Source organism: Megascapheus bottae, chromosome 5 (genome assembly GCF_031878675.1).
Source record: "Megascapheus bottae isolate mThoBot1 chromosome 5, mThoBot2.hap1, whole genome shotgun sequence".
Taxonomy (NCBI): domain Eukaryota; kingdom Metazoa; phylum Chordata; class Mammalia; order Rodentia; family Geomyidae; genus Megascapheus; species Megascapheus bottae.
Window position 1 is genome coordinate 56,256,925 of NC_143513.1, and position 22,943 is coordinate 56,279,867.

A 22,943-nucleotide genomic window follows, 5' to 3' on the forward strand; every position below is an offset into this window, starting at 1 on the left:
AAATGTAGAATGCTAGACTTGAGCTAAAAGTTCCAGGTAAAGCCCTAAAATTGACACAAAAAGAAAAACAAAAAGAAAAAAACTCACAAATTCAATGATTACATTTGTATAACCTCCTGTTGGAAAGAGTTGTTGAGCCATTGTCAGGAAATACAGAATGAGAGGGATTGTGCTCCTTTGGGAACACATATACAAAGATGAGAAAATGAAGGGCATAAAGTAAAATCAACTGATGCTAAGGGTAGAGTACTGTTTATTTTGCTCATTTAGTTCTAGTTTAATTTAGAAAATGAGAATCCAAAACTGTTAACATATGTTAATCTCCATTCTGTTTAGGGATCTAAATAGCAATGCTTGGGTAATTTCATCACCGATTTACAGAAAGAAATAATTTAATATATACCTTAACATTAACTTTAATGTCCTTTGAAACTTTATTTGTGACTTACAAATATAATATGGATATATTGATTTAAATACATTGCTAGTCTTGAAAATTTACATCATTTATCCCTATCTTATATATGTATCCTTTAAATATATGTATCGTATTTATTTCACCAATAACAGTTATGTTCAAACTCTTGACTACCTTCTTATTTGGATTCCAGTGATATTTGATTATAATGATAATATATCCATGCAAAACAAGATGACATTATGGATGTCAATTATTAGCAGAATATGCACTTTTAGGAATTTTTCTAGTTGAGTGGTCTTTTGTTGACTCTTAGTTGAACTCTTGAACCTGTTTCTGTAACCAACAGTGTGTGTTTACATAGGCAGTCTGTCACCAAGATGGAGCCGTCTGCTCCATCAGGTGCTGTATTTATCTGTGATAGCTAACCATAGAGAGAAAGAGTACATTTTATTGTAACCACTCACATGCTGCCTTCTTAATGCTACCACATTTGAAGACTACATTCCTTAGAGACAATTATAGCAAAGCATCCAATATATCATCCATGTTATTAGCTCATATTGCTTATGATAAAATTACCCCTTTGGATAAATTGTGTATTCTCTGGGAAATTTTAACCACAGTTTAGATATTTCATGAGTATAGTAACTTTTCAAATAGGCTTTTTTCCTGTGGGAATGTAGAAGGCTATAAGAGATAGGTGCCTTTCATGGTCTGAACCTCTGAGAGCCAGGGAAATCTGAGTTTTACTGCATGGATTTCTAGGAGAATTCTCACTGGACAAAGGATGTCTGAAAGTATAATGGTAACAAAATTCTTGTTGTTCTATAGCTGTCTAAACAGATTGATTTCAAATGTGGCTTCTGATAGTTTTCTGAGTCTTGTGACTTGGAATCTTTGGTAAAGTCTAAATTTTAACTTAACTCATTCTATTTGTCACTCTCAACAATCTCTTTAGGTGTGCATCACTATTAGTTCCGTTTTGTTGAGAAGCAGTCTGCTAGAGGTGAGGGCAATAGGTGAGCATCATATTAATACTAAGTGATGAGTCAGAATTTGAACTCACAACTTAGATAACCCAGTAGATAATTACACTGGGGCCAAAACAAATGTACTTTCTTAATACATATTAATTTCCCCACAAGTGAGAAAGTTGGAAAAACCAAAATATTATATTACATGATTATGTATACATATGACATATTTATATAATACAGATATATATGTAGATAGATAGATGGATTAATAGATAGATAGATAGATAGATAGATAGATAGATAGATAGATAGAGGCAGTAGACTAAGAGAGTAAATCCTTAGAGTCCAAGGCTAAAGAAAAGATAACTGTCATGTAACAATATAATAAGTAATTAAATGCTTACTATGTGTCAGATAGCATTCTAATATTTGCACATATAAATAATTTTACACTCTTTTAATTCTTCTTTGTAAGAAGTTGATATTTTCCAGGTGCTGGTGGCTCATGCCTATAATCTTAGCTACTCAGGAGGCTGAGGTCTGAGGATCTCTGTTCAAAGTCAGCTGGCAGGAAAATCTGTGAGACGCTTATCTCCAATTATCCACAAGAAAAGGATGTAATGCTGTGGCTCAGGTGGCCGAGGAATAGCCTTGAGATGAACAACTCAGGGACCGCATCCAGGCCCAGAATTCAAGCCCCACTGCCAACAAAATAAAATAACAACCTTCTTCCTAAGCATACTGTTGATTCAACTTTACAGAAACATGGACACATGGAAGTATCAGAATATGATTATGCACAATGAACCGTGTGCTGTGTGGAGTTTTTTTTCTAGAATATGTCATTAGGTCCTAAAAACTACTTTGGAAGGCAGGAATGCACATTTTTTCCCTATCTAACTATGTGCCTATCTGTTTGTCTATCATTTATCTTCTGGTAATTCTTTGCAGGAAATTTCTAAGTGCATCATTATTTCAATTTTAGGGCTTTTTTATGTATGCATCTTAATTTAATACATGTGACTTTTCCTTCAGCCTTACTGAGATGTAACATTTTTATTGGCAGAAACATCATATCTAAATGTCTTCTCCAAATCAATAGCCAGAAAGCAGCTACCATTCCCTGCTTTATTCTAACTATATAAAAAGTTTTTTTTTATGCTGCTGAGTGCAACTATACAGTTACATATACTTTACTTGAGAACATTTCCACTCTGGGTAAAGCTATAGGGAGTCTATGTTTTTGCAGGATGTCCTGATGAAGATGTGTGTCATTGTGACAGCTTCCTTTTACTTATGTATAGCCAGATGGTTAAGACTGATTAGAATAACACCTTGGCTTTGAGACAGAGCAGATGTTACTTAGTAGACCATGTATCAGAGGGAAGGAGAGAGAGAGAGAGAAAGAAGAAAGAGAGAAAGAAGAACCAGATAGACATTGAAAAAAGGTAAAGTATGAAGTGCAAAGTTTAATATTTGTATATAAAATTGAAAAAAGGTAAAATATGAAGTGCAAAGTTTAATATTTGTATATAAATATTTCCTCCAGAGATTAAAAAATATATTTTCAAATCTAATAAATTTTATGCTAGTTAATTAAGGTTATACTACACAGAAAAGAATGCCAATTTAAATATTTTTCCTAAAGTATCATAATATCTATGTAAACTATCTTCTCCTTACATGCTACATGCTTATTTCCACAAATGTCGCTATTCATTTTTAAATGGAAACTTTCAAGACTTTCATTTGCTGAAGATCAAATGTAAATTTTCCTATCTGGCAATACAGGTAGGAAATAATTTATGACTTCATCCATATTTGTAATGTGTTCATTACAAATAAGTAGGCATCCTACATATCTTTAATGGTGAGACCAAAATAGGATAATGGGAAAATCCCTCTCACAGCTCATTTGCCTAAAATTGACTTGTGTAATGTCTTATTTCTCCTCTGTTCCTTTTCCTCTTTCTTCTTCTCTCTATATTCATACTGATAGATATAAATATATGAAAAACATTTTTTCTCTTCAATCACTATTAAGGGAATCAAGGCAGAGGGGAAAAAATGCAATGTTTGACAGTTGGGTGACACCATAAAGCCAATAACTTTATTTTCAGAAAAAGTAAAGAAATCTATCAGAATAATTCATCAGCATTTTGCTATAATCTACTGTGGGCAGTCTGGGGCTATGTAATGAATATTGCTTTTGATGGCTTAGTCAATATAATTGTTGCAAATATAACTGTTGGAATCTAAGTCACATCCAGGTATTGCCCGCAATAAACTTTTGTGGAACTGTGATAGGTAAAGCTATATTGTTAGCTTAATTGGATGCAAAAGCACCTAGGATTACTGGCTGAGTATACTTTTCAGTTTGCCGGGAGGGCATTTTCAGAGGGCATTAACTATAGAGGAAGATTTGCTATGAATGTACATGGAACGCTCCCATACATTAGGGGCCTGAATGGGAAAAAGGAGTGAGGAACACAAAACCAGAAACTGCAGGCATTTTTCGTTTGGTCACAGGCTGCTGAAGTGAACCTCACTGCTTTTCCAACTCCCTTCTCCATTAACACACTGTACTCAGATATTTATAGTAGAATACACTATTACAAAGGAAATACATATTTTCACATGAATCATTACATTTTGTATATTAATGACTAAGCCAGGAGGATTAGTCCATTTTTTCTCTCACTTTCCAATCTGTAACAAGATAGAAAATGATGAGTGCTATCCCCCCAGTCTAAAAGCCTAAGATATTTCATTGTTATCTCTCTTGTATTTTGTGACCTTGGTTAATCTCGATTATTGCAACCTTTGTTTTTTTTTAATGTACTGAAATCTCATTTAACTAAAAGATCACTAGACTGCTATTCTCAATAATACTGTATATGCATAGAATTTTCATAGCTTAACCAACCTAAATCCAGATTGACGTGTATTTTCAGATTGAATTCCAACATAAAATGGCATGTACGTTTCGCCATGTTCACATTGTATTCCTGCTTTAAACATGAAATTACATTCCCCAGAATTTGCTTTTTAAAATCAATTTTGAATTAAACATGTCACAGATTATCTGTACTGTAATATCTTAAGTGTGCTTTGTGAAGACAATAAGTAAGAAGTAATAATTCTATAGAAGCAGAATATATGCATACTTCAAATTTCCTGATGAAGACAGAGGACTTTCTCACTGCTTTTATATTCAAAAACCTTTTGTTGGTTTGTTAGGGAGCCTGGCCACAAAGCATCACCTGCCATCTGGAGTTATCATATGCTCCTTATGAAAGCTGGAGGCCACATGGATAGTCTGCAGCTAAATGTGAGGCTATCAGCATGGCGTGTGTTTCCTAATGAGATAAACTGCTGTAGCAAAGTGGCCTCCCCGAAAGAGTGAGGGCATAGATTTTCCATCCTTTCACACACCACTGCTTGAGTGCAGTGCTTCCTCATCACCATGCTGAGGCAGGAGGCAAACCATGGTGAAAATTCATGGCACAATCCCAAATCCATCCCCGAGTTCAGAGTCTAGACTGCTTTTGGAACTGGTATAAAAACTACCTAGCAGACCTTGAAATGATGCTAAGTGGAATGATTGATTTCAGTAATTCATCAAAGGCATACATTGTGGCTCAAGAATTTTGTCTGAAAGAAATCAGTTGTTTTAACTAAACAAGAAGAGTAGAAATATATAACTACAGGGAGTTTGGGAGGTTAAATGAAGTGTTACTATCACTTAAAAATTGGATTAAATGTCTTGAAACCACATACCCTCCTTCCCCCTTCCCTTTTCAGTAAAGTGGAATCTGTCATATTTCATTTCCTAACTCTCTTGTCATTAAATAATTTGTGGGTACATTTTTTTCCAAAGAATAATTAACTATTACAAAATTTTATGACAAAAGGAAATGAGGGAAACTGAGTCTCACATTTCTGAATTAAAAAAATAGAATGTAAAAGAAAGTTTTGAGACATATAGTTATTCAAAATTTTTCTTTATGTTTTCTAGCATGACAGATTCCATTATCTGATCTGGCTAATTCCTCCTTGCATGGACAATATATGAGCATGCATGTCTATTCTGTTCAAATTATTACAAAACCCAAACATGGAGTACAATTCATGATTCATTAATATGTAAGAAAAAGCAATACAGTTATTATAAAACAATAGTTATTATCTTGCTTCTTTTCACTGTCCTCAATGAACATTCACAACTTGATTTCAACTGAATTAGATGTAGTTTCTCTTTCTATGTACTTCAACTCTAAATGAAAGAAAATTTAACATCTTCCCCTCAAACTGACTTCCTATGTCTCCCATGAATCAGTTGTGATGCTATATTGTCAATGGTTTCTTCTGCAATTTAGCAATAAAACATTGCAGGCCCTTGTATACAAAATCTTGTCTGCTACCTAAGGGGATAAGATCTAAAGGAACTGAAGCAAGGGCCAGGTAACATCTCTCAGGAGAGTGGAGTGTAGCCATAGGAAGGAAGGCTAAAGGGACTTCATGCAAGGAAACCCTGGGCTCTCGCTCCTAATAATGCATAGGAGCTAATGATGAGTTTTGTTGAATTAAATGTTATCCTGTGAAAGAAGAAACTGCAAAACCAGTTGTAGAAAAGAAATGGTCTGGGGGCTGCTATTAAATGCCTTCTTGCACAACCCATACTTTTTTCTGTTACATGATTTTGAGCAAGCCACTAACATACTCCATGTTCCTAATTAGCACTTGACTTGTCTATTTTATAATATGGTTGTACAAATCATATAACTGGCATAAAAACAGTTAAAATGGCAAAATAATAAAATGGCAAAATGGCTAAATATTTTGTGTAATGAGAGATGAACCAACAATACATTAATTTAACTTTTCATAGAAACTCGCTTTCCTGGAAGTCATTTATACTCACATTGAAACTCAACAGCAGTGAAATCCTCCCTTCCTCACAGAAACAGAAAAGAACATTGGATACTTACTCCTCAAATCTTGTAGATTTTGACACAAATATTGGATTTTATGCTTTCTAACACATTACGGCATTGTCTTTATCACTCGATTCACTTGTTTATTTTTCCTCAATATTAGGCAATAAAAGCAAAACATAAAATCTACTTGATATAGACAACAAACAGGAAGAAAATCATTATCAGTGTTATATGTGTCACTTGTAATAAAACAAGTGACAAAGCTTATAGAAAGAGTTCTTGAGAATAAATGGTACTTTAAAACATCTTACCCAATACTCCAGAGCTCTTCAATAAATTCTTGAAGTACTCAGTCTCAGCTTAAAGATATTAGTATTCATCTAGGATCTCCTAGTGGAGGACCACAATAGTTCAAAATTTATGCACATATTGCCATATAGGTTGAGGCTAAGCAAAATGAACTTCAGGATATGGAAACAAGAGGTTTATCTTTGTGATTGTTATTCTTAATGTACTATATGAAGACATTTATTTTCTCTTTTTAATTCCCCTTTTGGTTTATCTCATGTTGTTACTGTATCTGACTTTGGTAATTGGTAAATTGTATGTATGTTTACTTGTTTTCTTGAAACAGGGAAGGGAAGGGGAAAAAAAAGATTGGGAGGGGGTGGGGGGAAGAAAAGTGGGAGAAAGCATGGGAAGGGGTATTAATGTTTAAGAATGTATTCATAATTGTAACCCCTCTATATATCACCCTAACAATAAAATATAATACCAAGAAAGTAAAAAAAGTAAGAGTTTGCCTAGAGAGAAATGGAAAAGCTACACTGAGAGGAATGGGAAAACTAAATTAGTTCAAATAAAGGTAACTGTTTGCTATGCATAACATATTCTCAAAGTCTTCAAAGAGAAAAAAATTTAAAAGTAGGAATTAAAAATCAACATTTTAGATAAATTATAATCAATCAACAGCAAAAACTGAAAAGTCATTATAACTGAAAGAATTCCTGCCAGCATATTTGTTCAACTTAATAGAAAATTAAGCTTGCCCATTTCCCCATTAAGTTTCAAGATGTTTACTTTGTAATCAAAAAGTTGTTTCTGGAGCTGGGAGTTTGGCCTAGTGGAAGAGTGCTTGCCTAGCATGCATGAAGACCCGGGTTCGATTCCTCAGTACCACATACATAGAAAAAAGTCGGAAGTGGTGTTGAGACGCAAGTGGTAGAACTCTAGCCTACCCAAGGACAAAGCTCTGGCCCTGAGCCCAAGCCGAGGACTGGCAAAAAAAAAAGTTGTTTCTGCTTAACGACAGAAATCATTATTGCATTTTCTTTTATTAATTTATTTGGTTTTATGTGTCAGTACGAGGGCAATTTAGGGCTTTGTACTCTTGCTTTGTGTAGTGAGTGTGCAATGATTTGAGGTACATACCTACTTATTGACTTGTGTCAGTCTTTCAGGCTTTGAACCATAATCCTCCAAGTCTCAGCCAATTGAATAGCTTTCACTCATGCTTTTTCATCCATTCAGTATACCCAGTTTCCAAATAACTGCGATTGCAGACATATGGTACCATGTCGAGTTTGTAGATTGGGAAGGCATCTTCCTAACATTGTCTGACCCACTATCCTTAAACAGTGATTCTCCTGATCTCTGCCTTCTAACTAGTGGAGAACGGGGCATGGGGGGAGTTGCAGGTATGAGCCATGCTCCCAGGTCTTACAAATAGAAGACTGAGATCCCTGGAATAGATCATTAATTTGGCTTTGGGTTTTCCTTTTGTGTCGACTATACTTCTGTATCTTGGGCCTTATTTTAATGCATTATTCACAGAAATGGTGTGTTGTTTTCTCAGAGTGAGGCATGTGGGCAATAGGATAGCCATGTGGAATTCACTTGTTTTACCAGCTGCCTTATCATCTGGAAGTAAACCCATGGAAAGATAAACTGGTCAGGAGAAATACCAGCTTGGGAATAATCAGCTTGGGAATAATGTGGGAATCTGGTGTTATTTTTACCAGGATAAATGAAGGCATATTTCTAGGACTCAGAAATTTGGAAAAAGTGTTGCATTGAAGGAGCAACTTGAGGGCCAGGAGTTTGGCCTAGTGGTAGAGTGCTTGTCTAGCATAAACAAAGACCCGGGTTTGATTCCTTGGTACCACATCCATAGAAAAATGCTGCAAGTGGTGCTGCAAGTGATAGAGGTTAGCCTGGAGAAAGCCCAAGAACAGTGCTCACGCCCTGAGTTCAAGCCACAGAGCTGGCAAGTAGGAGGCAACATGCTAGTTTTGGTCCTATAGAACACTAAATTAACTGTGAGAGAAAGGCAGTTTGCTCACTTAGCAGTGGTGCTAGAAAATGGTGTTTACAAGTAAATGAAAGAGCCATGTTGGTCCACCACAGTTGGTTTATAAAGGCAAATCCACCAGCTCAATGCAACATAGCATGGAACATGGAGGTCACTGAACAATATGAGATTTACTCTAAGTGAAGGTTGAGGGAAAATTGGAAGAACTAAGTTATATCACAATTATGGCTTTATATCAAATTATACAAACTAGGATTGTATGTGCTAGCTTATTTTTTTGTTCTTTGTGTCTGTACATATTCATTCACATTAATTCTATTAATTTGTGACTCCATAGCCTACTATACTTTATAAAGAGCCTATAAATAATATAATAAGTATTTGTTTTATTTTCCATGGTGGCTAAATTAGAGGAGAAATAAATATCACCAAGAGATGAAAAGCACTCACTAATGGAAGTTTAAGAAGGAATTAAATAGATTTTCCTTTGTAAAAGGATGGCGTTATTTCCAGAATTCATTGTTGATATACATTGGTGATGGAAGATTATAATGCAACCGAAGTATGTAAATACAAAAATATACAAAAAAGTAAACTGGCCTGACAAATATCATAGGCTAGCTGCACTTCAGTCTCCCTTGAACATGTCTAGAGTAAGAGACTTGGACTTCCACTTATGTCCCAGATGTTTTTTTTAAAGGCAAATGCAACTGCATACAATAGGGTGACAGATGAGTATATTTGCATGCTACTAAGTGATGTAGCTATCCAGAACAAACGGTCCTGGAAGGATTTCTTACTCTTTCTCAGCCATAGTGTATAACTTGGCCTTAGGAATATTGTATTATGAATGATTAGCAAAGGCCTTGTACCTATCCTGGAGCTGTCCCCTGGAGAAATGGGGCATTTCTCCCAGTTGAATTAAACATGTTTTCCAAGTCTCCTAAGCAGTTTACACTCTTCCTAGTACCAACGAGAATCCCTTTCTACTTAAAGCTAGCTGCTAGAGACCATCATTGCTGAAAACCCTCATTTATCAGTTTTCTAGTAAATTAACTTACATCTGTTATTGCTGCTTTGGCAAAGCTATTCATTTTCTAGGTATAAGTGTATTTCCCTTTATTAACTGGATCTATTTTTTTTTTACCAGAAGCATATATGCTTTGCCTTTGACAATCTTTATCTGCTACTTTCTAATGTATGTGCTGGTGTCTTATCTAAGATCAGTGGGATAACCTGGATTGAATCAAGATTCATTTATCTTCTGAGTGGATTATATCCACCATCTCATATAATTTGACCTCTGTGATTTCCTCTATTATTTTAATCATTTTAATGAAGGAATTCCATTCATAAGCCAACTGATGTTTGTGTTTCCTTCTCTCTTCCTCCACTATTTAAAATTTTAAAAAGTATTACTGACATTTATTTTTCTGTATTGTATTATAGGGCTACAAACTATTTTTAAGAAAATTTTATTATTGAAATACCATGTATTACTATTTTACTGACACAGTACTATTAATTGAATAAGATTTACTTATTCCACTGGTTATTGCATTGAAAAAATTTTTAACAGATCAAATTTTTTATTCCTTTAAATGGCATATAGTTTTCTGTACCAATGTAACAGGCAAATTACCAAATTACTAATAATCTGTATTTTTTCCTATATATGATTCAGTAATTTTCACTCCCAATCTTTATTGGAAAAATAGAGATTATGACTATGTTATGAGAATGTTAACATACATTTGGAACAGATAATAAATTTCCAACCATTTTATGATTGGTAAAGGACACTAATACTTCACACTTGAGGATTTTGTTGATGCAATGATCAACAATCACCACTGTCTTTATGGTTACATGAGATTTACCTTTCATTAGATGTTAATGTCTCCCTAATCAGGAAGTGAACTAGGATAGAAGAAAATTAGTGATAATGTTTCTGATTAAACACTTAACTTACTCTTCTTCAAGTAATAAGGCATTTAAAAGATCTAGAGTTAATTGAAAATTGCCATTATTAGGGGTGTCTTGTCAATTAGTACGTGGAGGGGAAGGGTATGTGTTACTGTAGTTGAACACCAATAGGTCTTATTGCCAGATCTAGACTCTGGTAGGAATTAATGAAGCATAGTGCTGAAACTACTAATGATTTGCACTTTCTTAACAAGATTTAATTTGCTAGATTCTGTACAGGCAATGCTATATAGCCTCATCTTTAATTATGTTTTATAATGGATTAATTTCAATCCAAGCATAGAATGAAGTTTATGTTTCCCAAGCACTTGCAAGCTCCTGGGATTAAAAGGGACTCAAATACTATGCAACTGTTAAATGCCTTGATCTTATCATATAGTTTTCTTACTCTGTGCAAATAATTAAATATAATTGTTGCAATAACTTCAATGCATTTTCCAGAAAAAAGTTCTATTAACTGCTATACTGTTGCAATACTATTACAGCATTCATGCAAGTAAAAATAAGACATGACTTAAACTATTGATATACACACTGTAAATTGATTAGTTAGTGCCATGAATGTACATCTAAGTACTCAAGACAGTTCAATGAGCAATTTAGAATCAGCAAAGAAATGGTAGCTGGGTGTGTTCATCCAAGCTTGAAATAAATGCGTTCACAAGGCAGGGATAGGATGATCATGGGTTTTAAGCTAGCCTTGGTTACAGAGCAAGATCCAATATAAAAATGAGAGCCAAAGAAAGAATAAACAAGCACACACGTGAGTAAGGAAGTGAGCAAGTGATATAATTGTCCTAAGGATAGAAGTTAAATATACAAAACACAAGGGAAATATTTAAGAATAAACATAGAAAATTATCCAGAGTCACACTAAAGAATTACTTAACAGCATAACAAACTTCTTAGAGCAAGAAAAATTCAAATTACCTTTTTGTTGGAAACTCAGAACCATATCTGATGTAAATTAACCGTTTACAACAGATTTTCATGGAGCTGGATATGAAGTACTTACTGTTAGCTATGAAATGATAGCGGAAGGAAAGGATGTAACGGGGAATACTGTTGCTAGTAAAACACTAAAGTATGTATATACTGTAGGAAAGTCTACATGATATTCAGGAGCAAACAAATTCTTCAATTACATGTAAGAATAATTCAAGAGATTCTCAAAATCGGAAATATTGTTGTCCTAAATACCTGGGAAAGTGTAGTACATAATTGCTTCATATGCAAAATAAAATCCAGACAGATTGAATGAATCTACTTTAAGGTAAAGTAACATCATTATATCTAAGAAAGTCTATGAAACAAAGCAGATATTTATTAGAAGGAATGCCCCTTATACTCAGCTGAAAATGTAATAAATATTATAGAAATCAAACTCATACCTGGGATCTTAAAACTGAAGCTTGTATTTGTCAATAGGTATCCTAGAGTGTTGTAAAGTATTAATTCATATTCAAAGGTTTAATTATGGTAAAATAATGTTACATGACTTGACTAAAAATCACAAACAGAGAAAAGGATAGAAAGATATTAGATGAATGTATAAATGATGAAGCACAAAGGACCACATATAAATGATGAAATGCTCAGATTCACTCCTTAAATAAATAAAAATTCAAGTGAAAGTGTAGCATCACTAGGCAATACTATACAAGACTGGCAATAGTAAAGCTTGAGTATGGAAAAGGTAGATAAAAATGGCAAAATTGAAAAATGCATGTATAAACACCTTTTATGAAAGCATTTTTGTATGTGTATGTTTCCAATTTTTAATTTACTTTATTGTTATTATAAAGGTGATATATGAAAGAATTACAATTACATGAGTCAGTTAATGAGCACAGTTTCTTTCATACAGTGTCTTCTGTTCCCTCATTCTCTCCCAGTCTCTCCCTCCTATCTTTTATGAAAAAATAATTGACTCAAGAATCTCTCACGCCACAAATTTCATTAGGGAATATTTTATTTTCAATTTAATTTGCTTAGTATATCCTTTCAGAAAATGTCATTTAGGAAAAACTATTGGAAAATTTTTATGAAATTCAAAATGTATCAAATTTCCTATAATGCATGGAATAACAAAGTTTCAAATTTGTAGAAATGAAAATAATTTCTAGCAAATTTCTTATCTATTATTGAATGTATATCTCTACTTTAATAGTTTTTCTGTTCTTATCCATCTACCAATGGGGATATATTATTTATATATGTCTAGGGCTGTAGTTTGGCTTTCATCTACTAGTAAACTTGTGTCAACATTGCAAGATCTTTTCAGTACAAAGACTCTGTATCTACTATAGCTCAGATTCATTCATTTGCAATTCAACGCTACTCTGGTAAACAGTACCCAAACAAATCTCTCTCTATATAAATAAAAGCCAGGCACTCTATCATTTGAGCCATGCCTCCAGCAAACATGTTAAAATCTGGTATCAGTGACACCATTTTTGGATTACACAGAGATAAAAGCAACTCTTAAAGGTAGTAAAACTTAAAGATTAGAAATTATAGTAATATAGTCAGCTAAAAGTATGAGGAGTAACCTTAAGAACCCATCAGTAGATGAGCAACGATCTTAAAACTCAAGAATACACATGAAATGTGCAACATCTCAGTACACTAAAAGATTAAGCCTCACCTTAAGTTATACAAATAGTGCTTTGGTTATGATTTATTTAGTTTCTTATTCAAATGGGTATGTCTTTTTCCTTTTGAAAATGTTTCCTCTAATTCAAAACCTTTCTTGTTATACTGAAGTGAGAGGGAAGAGTACTACTCACATGAGCAGCTGGAATTCTACCAAATAAATGAAAACAATGGGTGAGATCACTTTTGCTGACAAGGAACTGCAAGGTCACTGCTCCAATCAGCACCCACACTGTGTGAGGAAGTGCCAATTCCCATAGGAAACTTCCTCTGAAACCATTCAGCAAGAGAAACAAACAGAACAATCAGATGGGAGACATTAATAAAGTTACCAGGACAAGTGAAGGAACTGGAAGGGACTATGTTTAAAGTTTACTTGAGGGAAGAGGGAAACAGTGATATGTCTATTCTCACTGAGGTTGGCATGAACCTTAAAGATATTCTGGAAATTTAAACATCAAAGGTTTACAATTTTATCTATGATTTTTTCCATGTTTAGTTGAAGCATGATAAAATTGTTTCTTAAAGTAGAAGTTACTATTGAATTCTATATTTAACAATTAAGCCTGGTGTCAGTGGCTCATGCCTATAATGCTAGGTGCTCAGGAGGCTGAATTCTGAGGATCTTGATTCAAGAAAATGGAATGTGGTGCTGTGGCCCAACGTGGTAGAGCATTAGGTTTGAGCTAAAGAGCTCAGGAACAGTGCTAAGGCCCAGAGTTTAAGCTCCAAAACAAAAAGTTAAAAGTTAGGTGCTGATGGCTAACTTCTGTAAATCTAGCTATTCCAAAATCTGAGATCCAAGAATTGCAGTTGAAAGCTCATCTGGGAAGGAAAGTTTATGCTAGTGTATTTTCCAATTAACCATTAAAAAATAAAATAAAAAATTGGCAGTGGAGGTGTGGCTCAAGTGGTAAAGTACTATTTTTCAACAAATAAAACTCAGGGCCAATACCCTGGCCCTGAGCCCTGAGATCAAGCTCTGGGACTGAAAAAAAAAAAAAAAAGAAAACTCAGGAGGGTAGAGCTTCTTGTTAGGTGATTTTACCAAATGGAATAATCATATTTATGTAATAATTAAAAGGGCAGAAAACTTGAGAAGTTTTGAATATTCTGTTTTTACTACTCTAAGGGGAGAAAAAGCTTTAAGGTAAAAACTTTTGCCCAGAAACTGAGGCATCTGTAGATCTAAAGACAGAACTACTGGACAGGGGCTGAAGATTTTGTTAGATGAACTCAGCCACTACTGATAAATTCCAACTTTTCTCTTGCCCCACATTCTGATACACCATTGCTGTTTCCCATTAGCAGAATCTCATAAGGAAGAGGTCAGGGAAGACTGCGGGAAAAGAGCAGGTTGGAAAAGGCTTAGGAGTGAACCTGAAAGTCTGGCATACTATTCCGCCCATCAGCTAGATACTTTGAGAGAAGCAAAGTTTTCCTTATAAGCCATTTACTATCTCCTTAAGAATGGACACATTGACCTTATTTCTTTAGTCAGGGAAGGTCCCTGGGCAGGTGAACCAAGCTCAGAAGAAATGAAGATGCTTATGTGGCAGGCATAGCAACACTTTGGATATTAAAGTGAGTTTTTAAGTCTAAAAGCCTACTGCTTATGCATGAGAAAAAGTAATTTTATAAATGGATTTTAAATAAGCTAAAAGCAGTGTTACTTTTTTTTAGTGTTACTTTAAATAGTGGGTGATTTTCTTCCTTCCTATTGGTAAGGGTGGGATTAAATTTGCAATTTCCCTGATCCTTAAAGTCGTAGTGTGGGAAATGTTACCTCAGTAGATACCTAGCAAGCACATCAAGCAAGGAAAATGAGTGGATTCTCTGAAGAACACTGTGAGATATTACTCCATAGGCAATGCATATATATTCTCCATGTGGCATTGTACACCGATCTGTGCAACAGGTTAAAAATTAACTTTCTACTAAGAAAGTTATATAGGATAGCTTTTTGGGGGGGTTAGAGCTTCAGGCATTCTTTTCGCTCAGAGATCATTGGAATTACAAAGTTTGGAAGGTTTATATAGATATTTTATCTCTCTACATTTCCCCTTCATCATGGGGCCCACCAGACAGACATACGTAGGATTTTTATAGATGAGAGTACTAAATCTTAGTCTCTGAGATTTAGTACTAAGATTTATTTAAGTGTAGAGACTAAGATTTATTTAAGTGTAGCCATGTCTTCAGTATTTTTTCTTAGTACTCTATTTCAATATAACTTTTGGTCAAAAATTTTTAAATTGAAGATAAAAGATTCTGTCAGAAAAGCCTGAAATGTTATGGCTGAGTTTAGATTAAAAATTCAACTTATAGGGCTGGGAGTTTGGCCTAGTGGTAGAGTGCTTGCCTAGCATGCACGAAGACCCAGGTTCAGTTCCTTGGTACTACATACTTAGAAAAAGCTGGAAGTGGTGCTGAGACTCAAGTGGTAGAGCTCTAGCCCTGAGAAAAGTCCAAGGACAGTGCTCAGGCCCTGAGCTTAAGCCCAGGACTGGTAAAAAAAAATTCAACTTACAGGAGAAAGGAAAGAAAAATTGGCCTATGTGTCAGTATTTCTAATGGCTATTTTTATTTGCATTTTTGTACTCTTATGTATAGTATATTTTTTATACTCTTAGTACCTGAATTATTTGCTTTATGTTATTATTTAGAAGGTTCATTGATTTACTTCTTTGTCTTATGCAATAAAAATATTTTTAAAATTCTAGTTTATTTTCTTGAGGAATTTATGGGGCTATATTTCCGACATTTCTTTGTGCTCTTTCTATGTGGCTTGTAATTACAATGAATTCTCTTTCTCAGACAATGTGGCAAAACAAAAGTATGTTCAAATGAATGATATTTTCAACTTCCACTATAGTTTTTGGTATTACAGCATATTCATACTGCTTTCTTGTGCCTCTAATATGCAGCTAACTCAAAAGCTTTCATTTGCTCTAATCTGTTCATGGCTGTTCTGTCCCCAACTTTATCTCCAACAGTTTTCCTCAGCTAGGAGACCAAGAAGAGATTCTTCTTATGACGACTATGAGCATGTTTCCCCTTTGACTTTTCAGAAGTGGATCTTAAAGGCCCTTTCTCATATCCATGTGGTTTTGCCATGGCTGTTAATTGTTCTAATGAGTTACACCATTGAAATTCACCCTTGTATACACTATACTGCAGTTAATATGTTTGTGCACATGTGTGTATTGCCCCACATATGTTTGCTTATATATATACATATACATACATATAGCTAGCTTACACATATACTGAAAACTTTGTCTTTCGGTGCCTGATTTCTTTCACTTAACATGATATTTATTTTCAGGTCCATCTATTTCTTTGCAACTGAGGTAATTTCATTCCCAAATACAGAACTTTTATTGTTAGTTTCATTCATAGGTTTTTATTTTGTTTTCCACCATCATAAATTACGTCTTTTAATTTTTTTCATTATATTTAACTGTTGCTCAGGTCTAGGGAGTACATTGAATTCAGGACGTTATTTTTTGCATTCATCTACATTATTGAGCTTTTTTATTGCTTATAATACATTTTCAGTTGAATTTTCTGACTTTTCTAGTATATGATGGCAACATTTAGAAAACAAATTGTCCTTTTTCCCCTTTTCAACTACACTGAAAAGTACTGACAGATTAATGTTAACTAACAGTGGAGATAACACATTGCTTTCCAATGTTACAAAATTGAGAACTGTATAGGCTTTCAGCCTAATGCCTCTTTATCTTTCTAAATGACAATAATTATCCATATCAGTTTTTCCATTAGGTCATTATTTCTATGACTTCTAGTAGACTTGTGACCTTGCACAAAGTTAATGAGCTGCGTATTTTCTGATTCAAATCTTATGGTTGAATCTTCAGTGATACCAGAATTTCATATAATAATCTTTATTATTTATTTCTACATTCATTAGCTCTTTAAAAGTGAATTTACATGGTTGCTGTGTACAGTGGCTGAAGGTGTAATCCTGGTTACCTTGGAGGACCTTGGTTCAAGAAAAACTTAACCAAAAACTGTATGAGATCCCATCTCTGGCAGTGGTGAGGTGCAGATGTGAGAACATGGGCATTTCAGCAGCAATTCTGCTAAAGTTATTCATTTGCTTAAGAACATTTTCCACTTTACAAGAAGGAATTGGGGATACACTAGGTCTCCTAGGCACAGGTCGAAAATGTCTTAATAAAGACCCAGAAACACAACAAATTAAAGAAAGTTTAGACAAATGGGAGTGCATTAAACTGCAGAGCTTCTGTATGGCAAAGGACATAGCTTACAAGCTAAATAGAAAGTCCACAGAGTGTGAGCAGATTACCACTAACAATACAACAGACAAAGGTCTCATAACTAAAATATAGCAACAGCTACAAAAATGAATCTATCTAAAACAAATCTTCAAAGTAACAACCATCCCATTAAAAGATGGGCCAAAGATTTCCAAAACATCTTGATTTCAGATTCAACAATGGACATCTACTGGTCAGAGGACAAAATTCTAAGTTTCTAAAAGCAACTTTGAAATGTTGCATTTCTTCAATTGGAGCAGATCAGAACTGCTGAACATTTTAACCCATGACTGTCCATTTGAAGAGGGTAAAGTCATGGCACTATAAGAACATGTTCTTTGTTCTTAAATACTGTCTGTAAAGAGACTTGTAAGAATTCCTTTCTATTTAAAGTTTCTGCATGGGAGTGAAAATCTTCTCTTGAGAAGACCAATGAGAATGATAAATAATAAAGAAAAATGGACACAAAAAAAGATGGGCCAAGGACTTAGAGACTTCTCTGAAGAAGAAATAAAAATGGCCTAGAGACACATGAAGAAATGCTTGACATCTCTGGCCAGAAAAGAAATGCAAATCAAAACAACTTTGAGATTCCACCTCATTCCAGTTAGAATGGCCAGGATCAAGAAATCTAATAACAACAGATGCTGGTGGGGATGTGGCCAAGAGGGATCAATACTACATTGTTGGTTGGAGTGTAAACTCGTTCAACCACTATGGAAAGATTAAATATAGATCTCCCCTATGACCCAGCAGTCCCACTCCTTGGTCTTTACCCAAATGTCCAGAAACAAGGACATACTAAAGACACTAGCTCAACAATGTTCACTGCAGCACTATTTACCATAGCAAAGATATGGAACCAACCCACATGCCCTTAGTTGATGATTGGATCAACAAGATGTGGTATTTATAAACAATGGAATTCTATGCTGTCATCAGAAAAAAATGAGATCACCCCATTTGTAAGGAAATGGAAAGGCTTGGAAAAAAATCATATTAAGTGAAGTAAGCCAGACTCAAAGGAACACAGGCTCAATGGTTTACCTCATTTGTAATAATTAGTACAAACCTTGGACTGTCCTAGCAGAGAATTACAATAGGGCAAAACCTTGATACATAAGGCCATATAGGATGAGGCTAAATGAAAAGAACTCCAGGATATGGAAACAAGAGCTTTATGTTTGTGATTGTTGTTCTTAATATACTATGTTATTTCTCATCTCTTTTGTTGTTCCTTGATTATTTTCATATTGTTACAGTATCTTACCTTGTTATCTGGTATATTGTATATATGTTTAATTGTTTATTTGAAATTGGAAAGGGAAATGGGGAAAACAAGATGAGGGGAGGGGGTAGGGGAAGGAAATGGGTACAAAAACATGAGAAGGGGTATCAATGTGTGTAAAGTAAGGCTAATTCTATCTGGTGAATATAACTGTAACCCCTCTATTTATTACAATAAAAAATGAATAAAATTTTTTAAAAAGAACACTTTCTCCAGGATTCTTAGGTTTATCATGATTAATATAATCAGTTCCTGTAATAGGCTATTTTAGCCTTATGAAGGTATTTTTGGTCCTCTATGTTATGTGGTGTACTAGATATGAATAAAATGCCTTAAGTTCAGTTATTCAATCGTTGATTTGTGACTACAGGCTTTATGATATGGTAATACATGAGTGATGTATAGGTAAAAATATCTGATTTCAGTCATTTTTCACTAAAACTTTAACTCTCACAAATATAGATAATTCATCTTAAATAGAAATAGTAATTATCAATTTATTAACATAAAATTTAAGTCAAGTCAGAAAATATGCAAATATCATCTTACTGGAATAATTATAGAGGTTATTTCTAATGATATGTACATATCTTACAAATAATTTTCACATTTAAAAATACATTTCCTTAATTCCAACAACTGACTGGGAATACTAGCTCTACACAAATTTCCAAATTTGTTGATTTTTTTTGGTATGCCATTCTTCAGGGCCTAGGTACTATTCCTTATCAGCCAGTTGGGCCACAGCTCCAATTCTGGATGTTTTGGTAGTTAACTGGATGTAAGAGACTCACAAACTTTCCTGCCTTAGCTAATTTTGAACTGTGATCCTCAGGTCTTCCCTCTGAGTAGTTAGGATTATAGGCACTGAAATCCAGCTGTTACCATATTCTTTTTTTTTTGTCAGTCATGGGGCTTGAACACTGGACATGGGTATTGTCCCTGAGCTCTTCAACTCAAAACTACCACTCTGCTCCTTGAGCCACAGCACCACTTCCGGTTTTTTAGTGCCTCACAGTCTTTAGTGCCTGGGCTGGCTTTGAAACATGATCCTCAGATCTCAGCCTCCTGAGTAGCTAGGATTACAGGTGTGAGCCTCGGCACCTGGTTAATCATACTCTTAATCAAATAATTAACATTAAATGTCTACAACACAATAAAAAGTGATAGGAGACAAGTCATAGAATCTTGGAGGTTTATCTAGTTATGTGGTTAAGGCCAAATCACGACTATAACAGGAGCCACTATATCAGCAAATCACCAAAGTAAGGATAATAATATAATGATAAAACCAGTTGAACTATAAGTGCACAAGACATAGAATCACAGGAATGAGCTAATGGAAGGAACCTCAAGAATAAAGAGCAAGCATGTGTTTAGAAGACTAAAGGATCTGTAATAATGATGCCAGAATGAGTGAAGGGCGAATTACTGTTCAGCTGAAATAAAATACTATTTTATGAGTACAAAGGAAAGAAGACATGGAAAATACCCTAAAAATATCAACCAGAACTATTATGATAGTTGTGTCCATAAATGATATATTTTTCTCAAGTATTCATTTATCTAAACTGTATGTTGCTCCCCAAAGATTCTCAACCATATTTCAAAATCCATAACAGCAGAATCACTAGACAAGAAAGTGTGAGGAAGATAATGAGGGTGGAGAAACGCAAAAGCAAGTGGGATACTTCAGGATGCAGCATGGTTTACTTAGGTTCTTAAGCATTGAAATCAACAGGATAATGGAAGCAGTTATAATATTTCCAGGGTCATGAGAAATACAATCCAGTTGCTCACCAGAAGCATATGGGTTGAGAGTTCAGCAAAAATTTATCTAATGGTTTTACTCAAGAGAACAGACGGAGTGATAAAGTAGCTGGCACTCTCAATGTCATTTCTATAATAAATATGTTATAAAAGCCAGAGTAATGATACTATAATTTCTTCAGTTCAGTCCAGATCATAACTTCATAAATATTTCAAAAGGGCAATTATGCAAATGAGCCAGATAAGCCACTCCCAGAGGGTCTGACTTATCAAAGAGCAACATTTCCTTTAGATAATCCTCAGTGAATATTATTTTCATGACATATTAATCATACATGAAATGGCCTTCTTAATACAGTCATTATGTACTCCAAAATAATTTGCCAAATAATTTCCATGTAGGAAATGCAGCCAATTAATCATGTGTTTAAGACAAGTCCAGTGGTGATTAAATACCCTTTTCTTACCTTATTTTCTACCCCTTACGGTTTTCTTTCACTGGAGTCATTCCATTTTATAAAATGTGGAAGAAAATTATTCTTAGGTATCACTCCCTGGATCATTGTTATGAGCAGCTCTTGTTTATAGGGTAATCCTGAAAATGCTATAAACTTACAGAGAGATTACAAGTATGCCTTATTCTATTTAACTCATTAAAATAAGTAACTGATTCAAACCCCAATACTCCAGCCTCCATGTGATTTTGTTTCCTTTTTCTCTTTCATTGTCTGAGAAACAGTACTGTTGACCTTAACCAGACCTAACCTTTGAAGGATAATTGGAAATTAACTCAAGTAGTATAGGGCCTAAACTTGAGCAAAACAGAAAGATCCCGAAGGAACCCACACACTAAGTCGGGGGTACAGCTTACACCCGACCCCTGTGTATGGGTTGTTCTCCAGGAGTCAGCTGGTGTGTACTGAGAGCAATAACAGGTGGTGGAAATGCAGCCTTACCTCAGGTCAGCAGCTCTCCCAGTCTTGTTCACACACATAACCTCCCTGGTTTGATATCCAATCTGGATGTCCCAGTATTTGTTCTCTTGCCTGTTCTGCCTGTTTCTATTTCTCTTTTTCTTGATCAGTTCTCGGGCCTCTGGATCCTTCACCCCTTTGCCTCTCTCTCTTTCCCGCTCTTTGTTCTTTCTGCGTCTCCCAGCTTGCCTGGCTAGTCTGGAGTGTGGCACCGAGCAGGTGCTCCAGGGCCCTACATGCAGGCTGTATAAGCTCTCCTCTGCCTCACAAGGAGTAGACTGGCACACCTGAAACTCAGTCAGGTTCGGGCAGCCAGAGCCCCCAAACTGGGGGGGTGCCACCACATGCCGAGTCCGGTGCTGGAGCCCACTGCCACAGGTCTTGGAGCATTCAGACCAGGCAGAAAACTCAGACACGATGCAATCTTGCTGGCAGGGAATGAGGCATGCCTGTTCCAGGAGGGGCTTGGGCTCGAAGTATTCACAGATGATGTCCTCCGCAGGAATGTCTTTGTCTTTCTGTATGCATGTTATCTCTCTCACCTGGATGCCCTCTTCCCCCTTAGTACACTCCAGAGGTTTCTCCAGGCTCTTGGAAATCACAGGCTGACACTGATTCCAGGGACCCAGCTTCCAGTCGTACAACTCTTTGTGCCAGTCGCACACTTTGAAGCAGTTCTGCTGGTTGTGAGGCCTTCCTGCCTGCTTACAGTTTGTGTGGAGAGTCGTCCAGCCTTCCACATGAGCACACCACACCGCTCTGGTTTGGATGCCTCCTGGCCCACAGTCATCTCCCATGCATCGGCCCCACGGACCTGCAAAACAACACAAGAGTTAACGATTCTGCGAGAAGAAAAGGCAAAGTTACTATATCACCTTCTAGAAAGACCTAGTACATTAACTTCCCTGAAGTCTTACAAAAGTAGGTCCCTCTGCGAAACTGCTGGAAAAATAATGATCTTCATTAAGTTTCAATCCTTTCTTTTCTATTTTTTTTAAGAAAAGAGGAACTGTGCCACCGTGTCTATATAAGGCAATGTCTGGGGCGATTTCACCTTCGGTCGTTTTGGGATTACTAAAAATTTGCTTCATTTTAGGTAGTTAGAAATCCTTGCTCATAAAGGACATCAGAAATTAGACACAATGAAAATTCATTACTCCTGTCTCACAACCATTTTAGCAACTGGCAAAGAAAATAGCCCATCGTGAAAGATTACTTCTGAAGGCATTTCTTTCCCTGGGTAATTAACTGTTTTGTAGAACATTCTCCCTTGCACTTCATTTTTATTGCAATAGCCTATGACTGCAAAGGTCT

At 35.3% G+C, this 22,943-nt stretch overlaps 1 protein-coding gene across 1 annotated transcript in view; it reads right to left on the reverse strand.

Annotated features, from left to right (window-relative positions):
* Window positions 1–22,432, reverse strand: part of Thsd7a (thrombospondin type 1 domain containing 7A) — a 200,063-nt gene extending 177,631 nt beyond the window's left edge. The window contains exon 1 of the mRNA XM_090333170.1: window positions 21,612–22,432. Coding sequence (XP_090189296.1) covers window positions 21,612–22,426 — 815 coding nt within the window. The 5' untranslated portion in view covers window positions 22,427–22,432. The remainder of the gene's footprint in view (window positions 1–21,611) is intronic.
* Window positions 22,433–22,943: the final 511 nt, after the last annotated feature.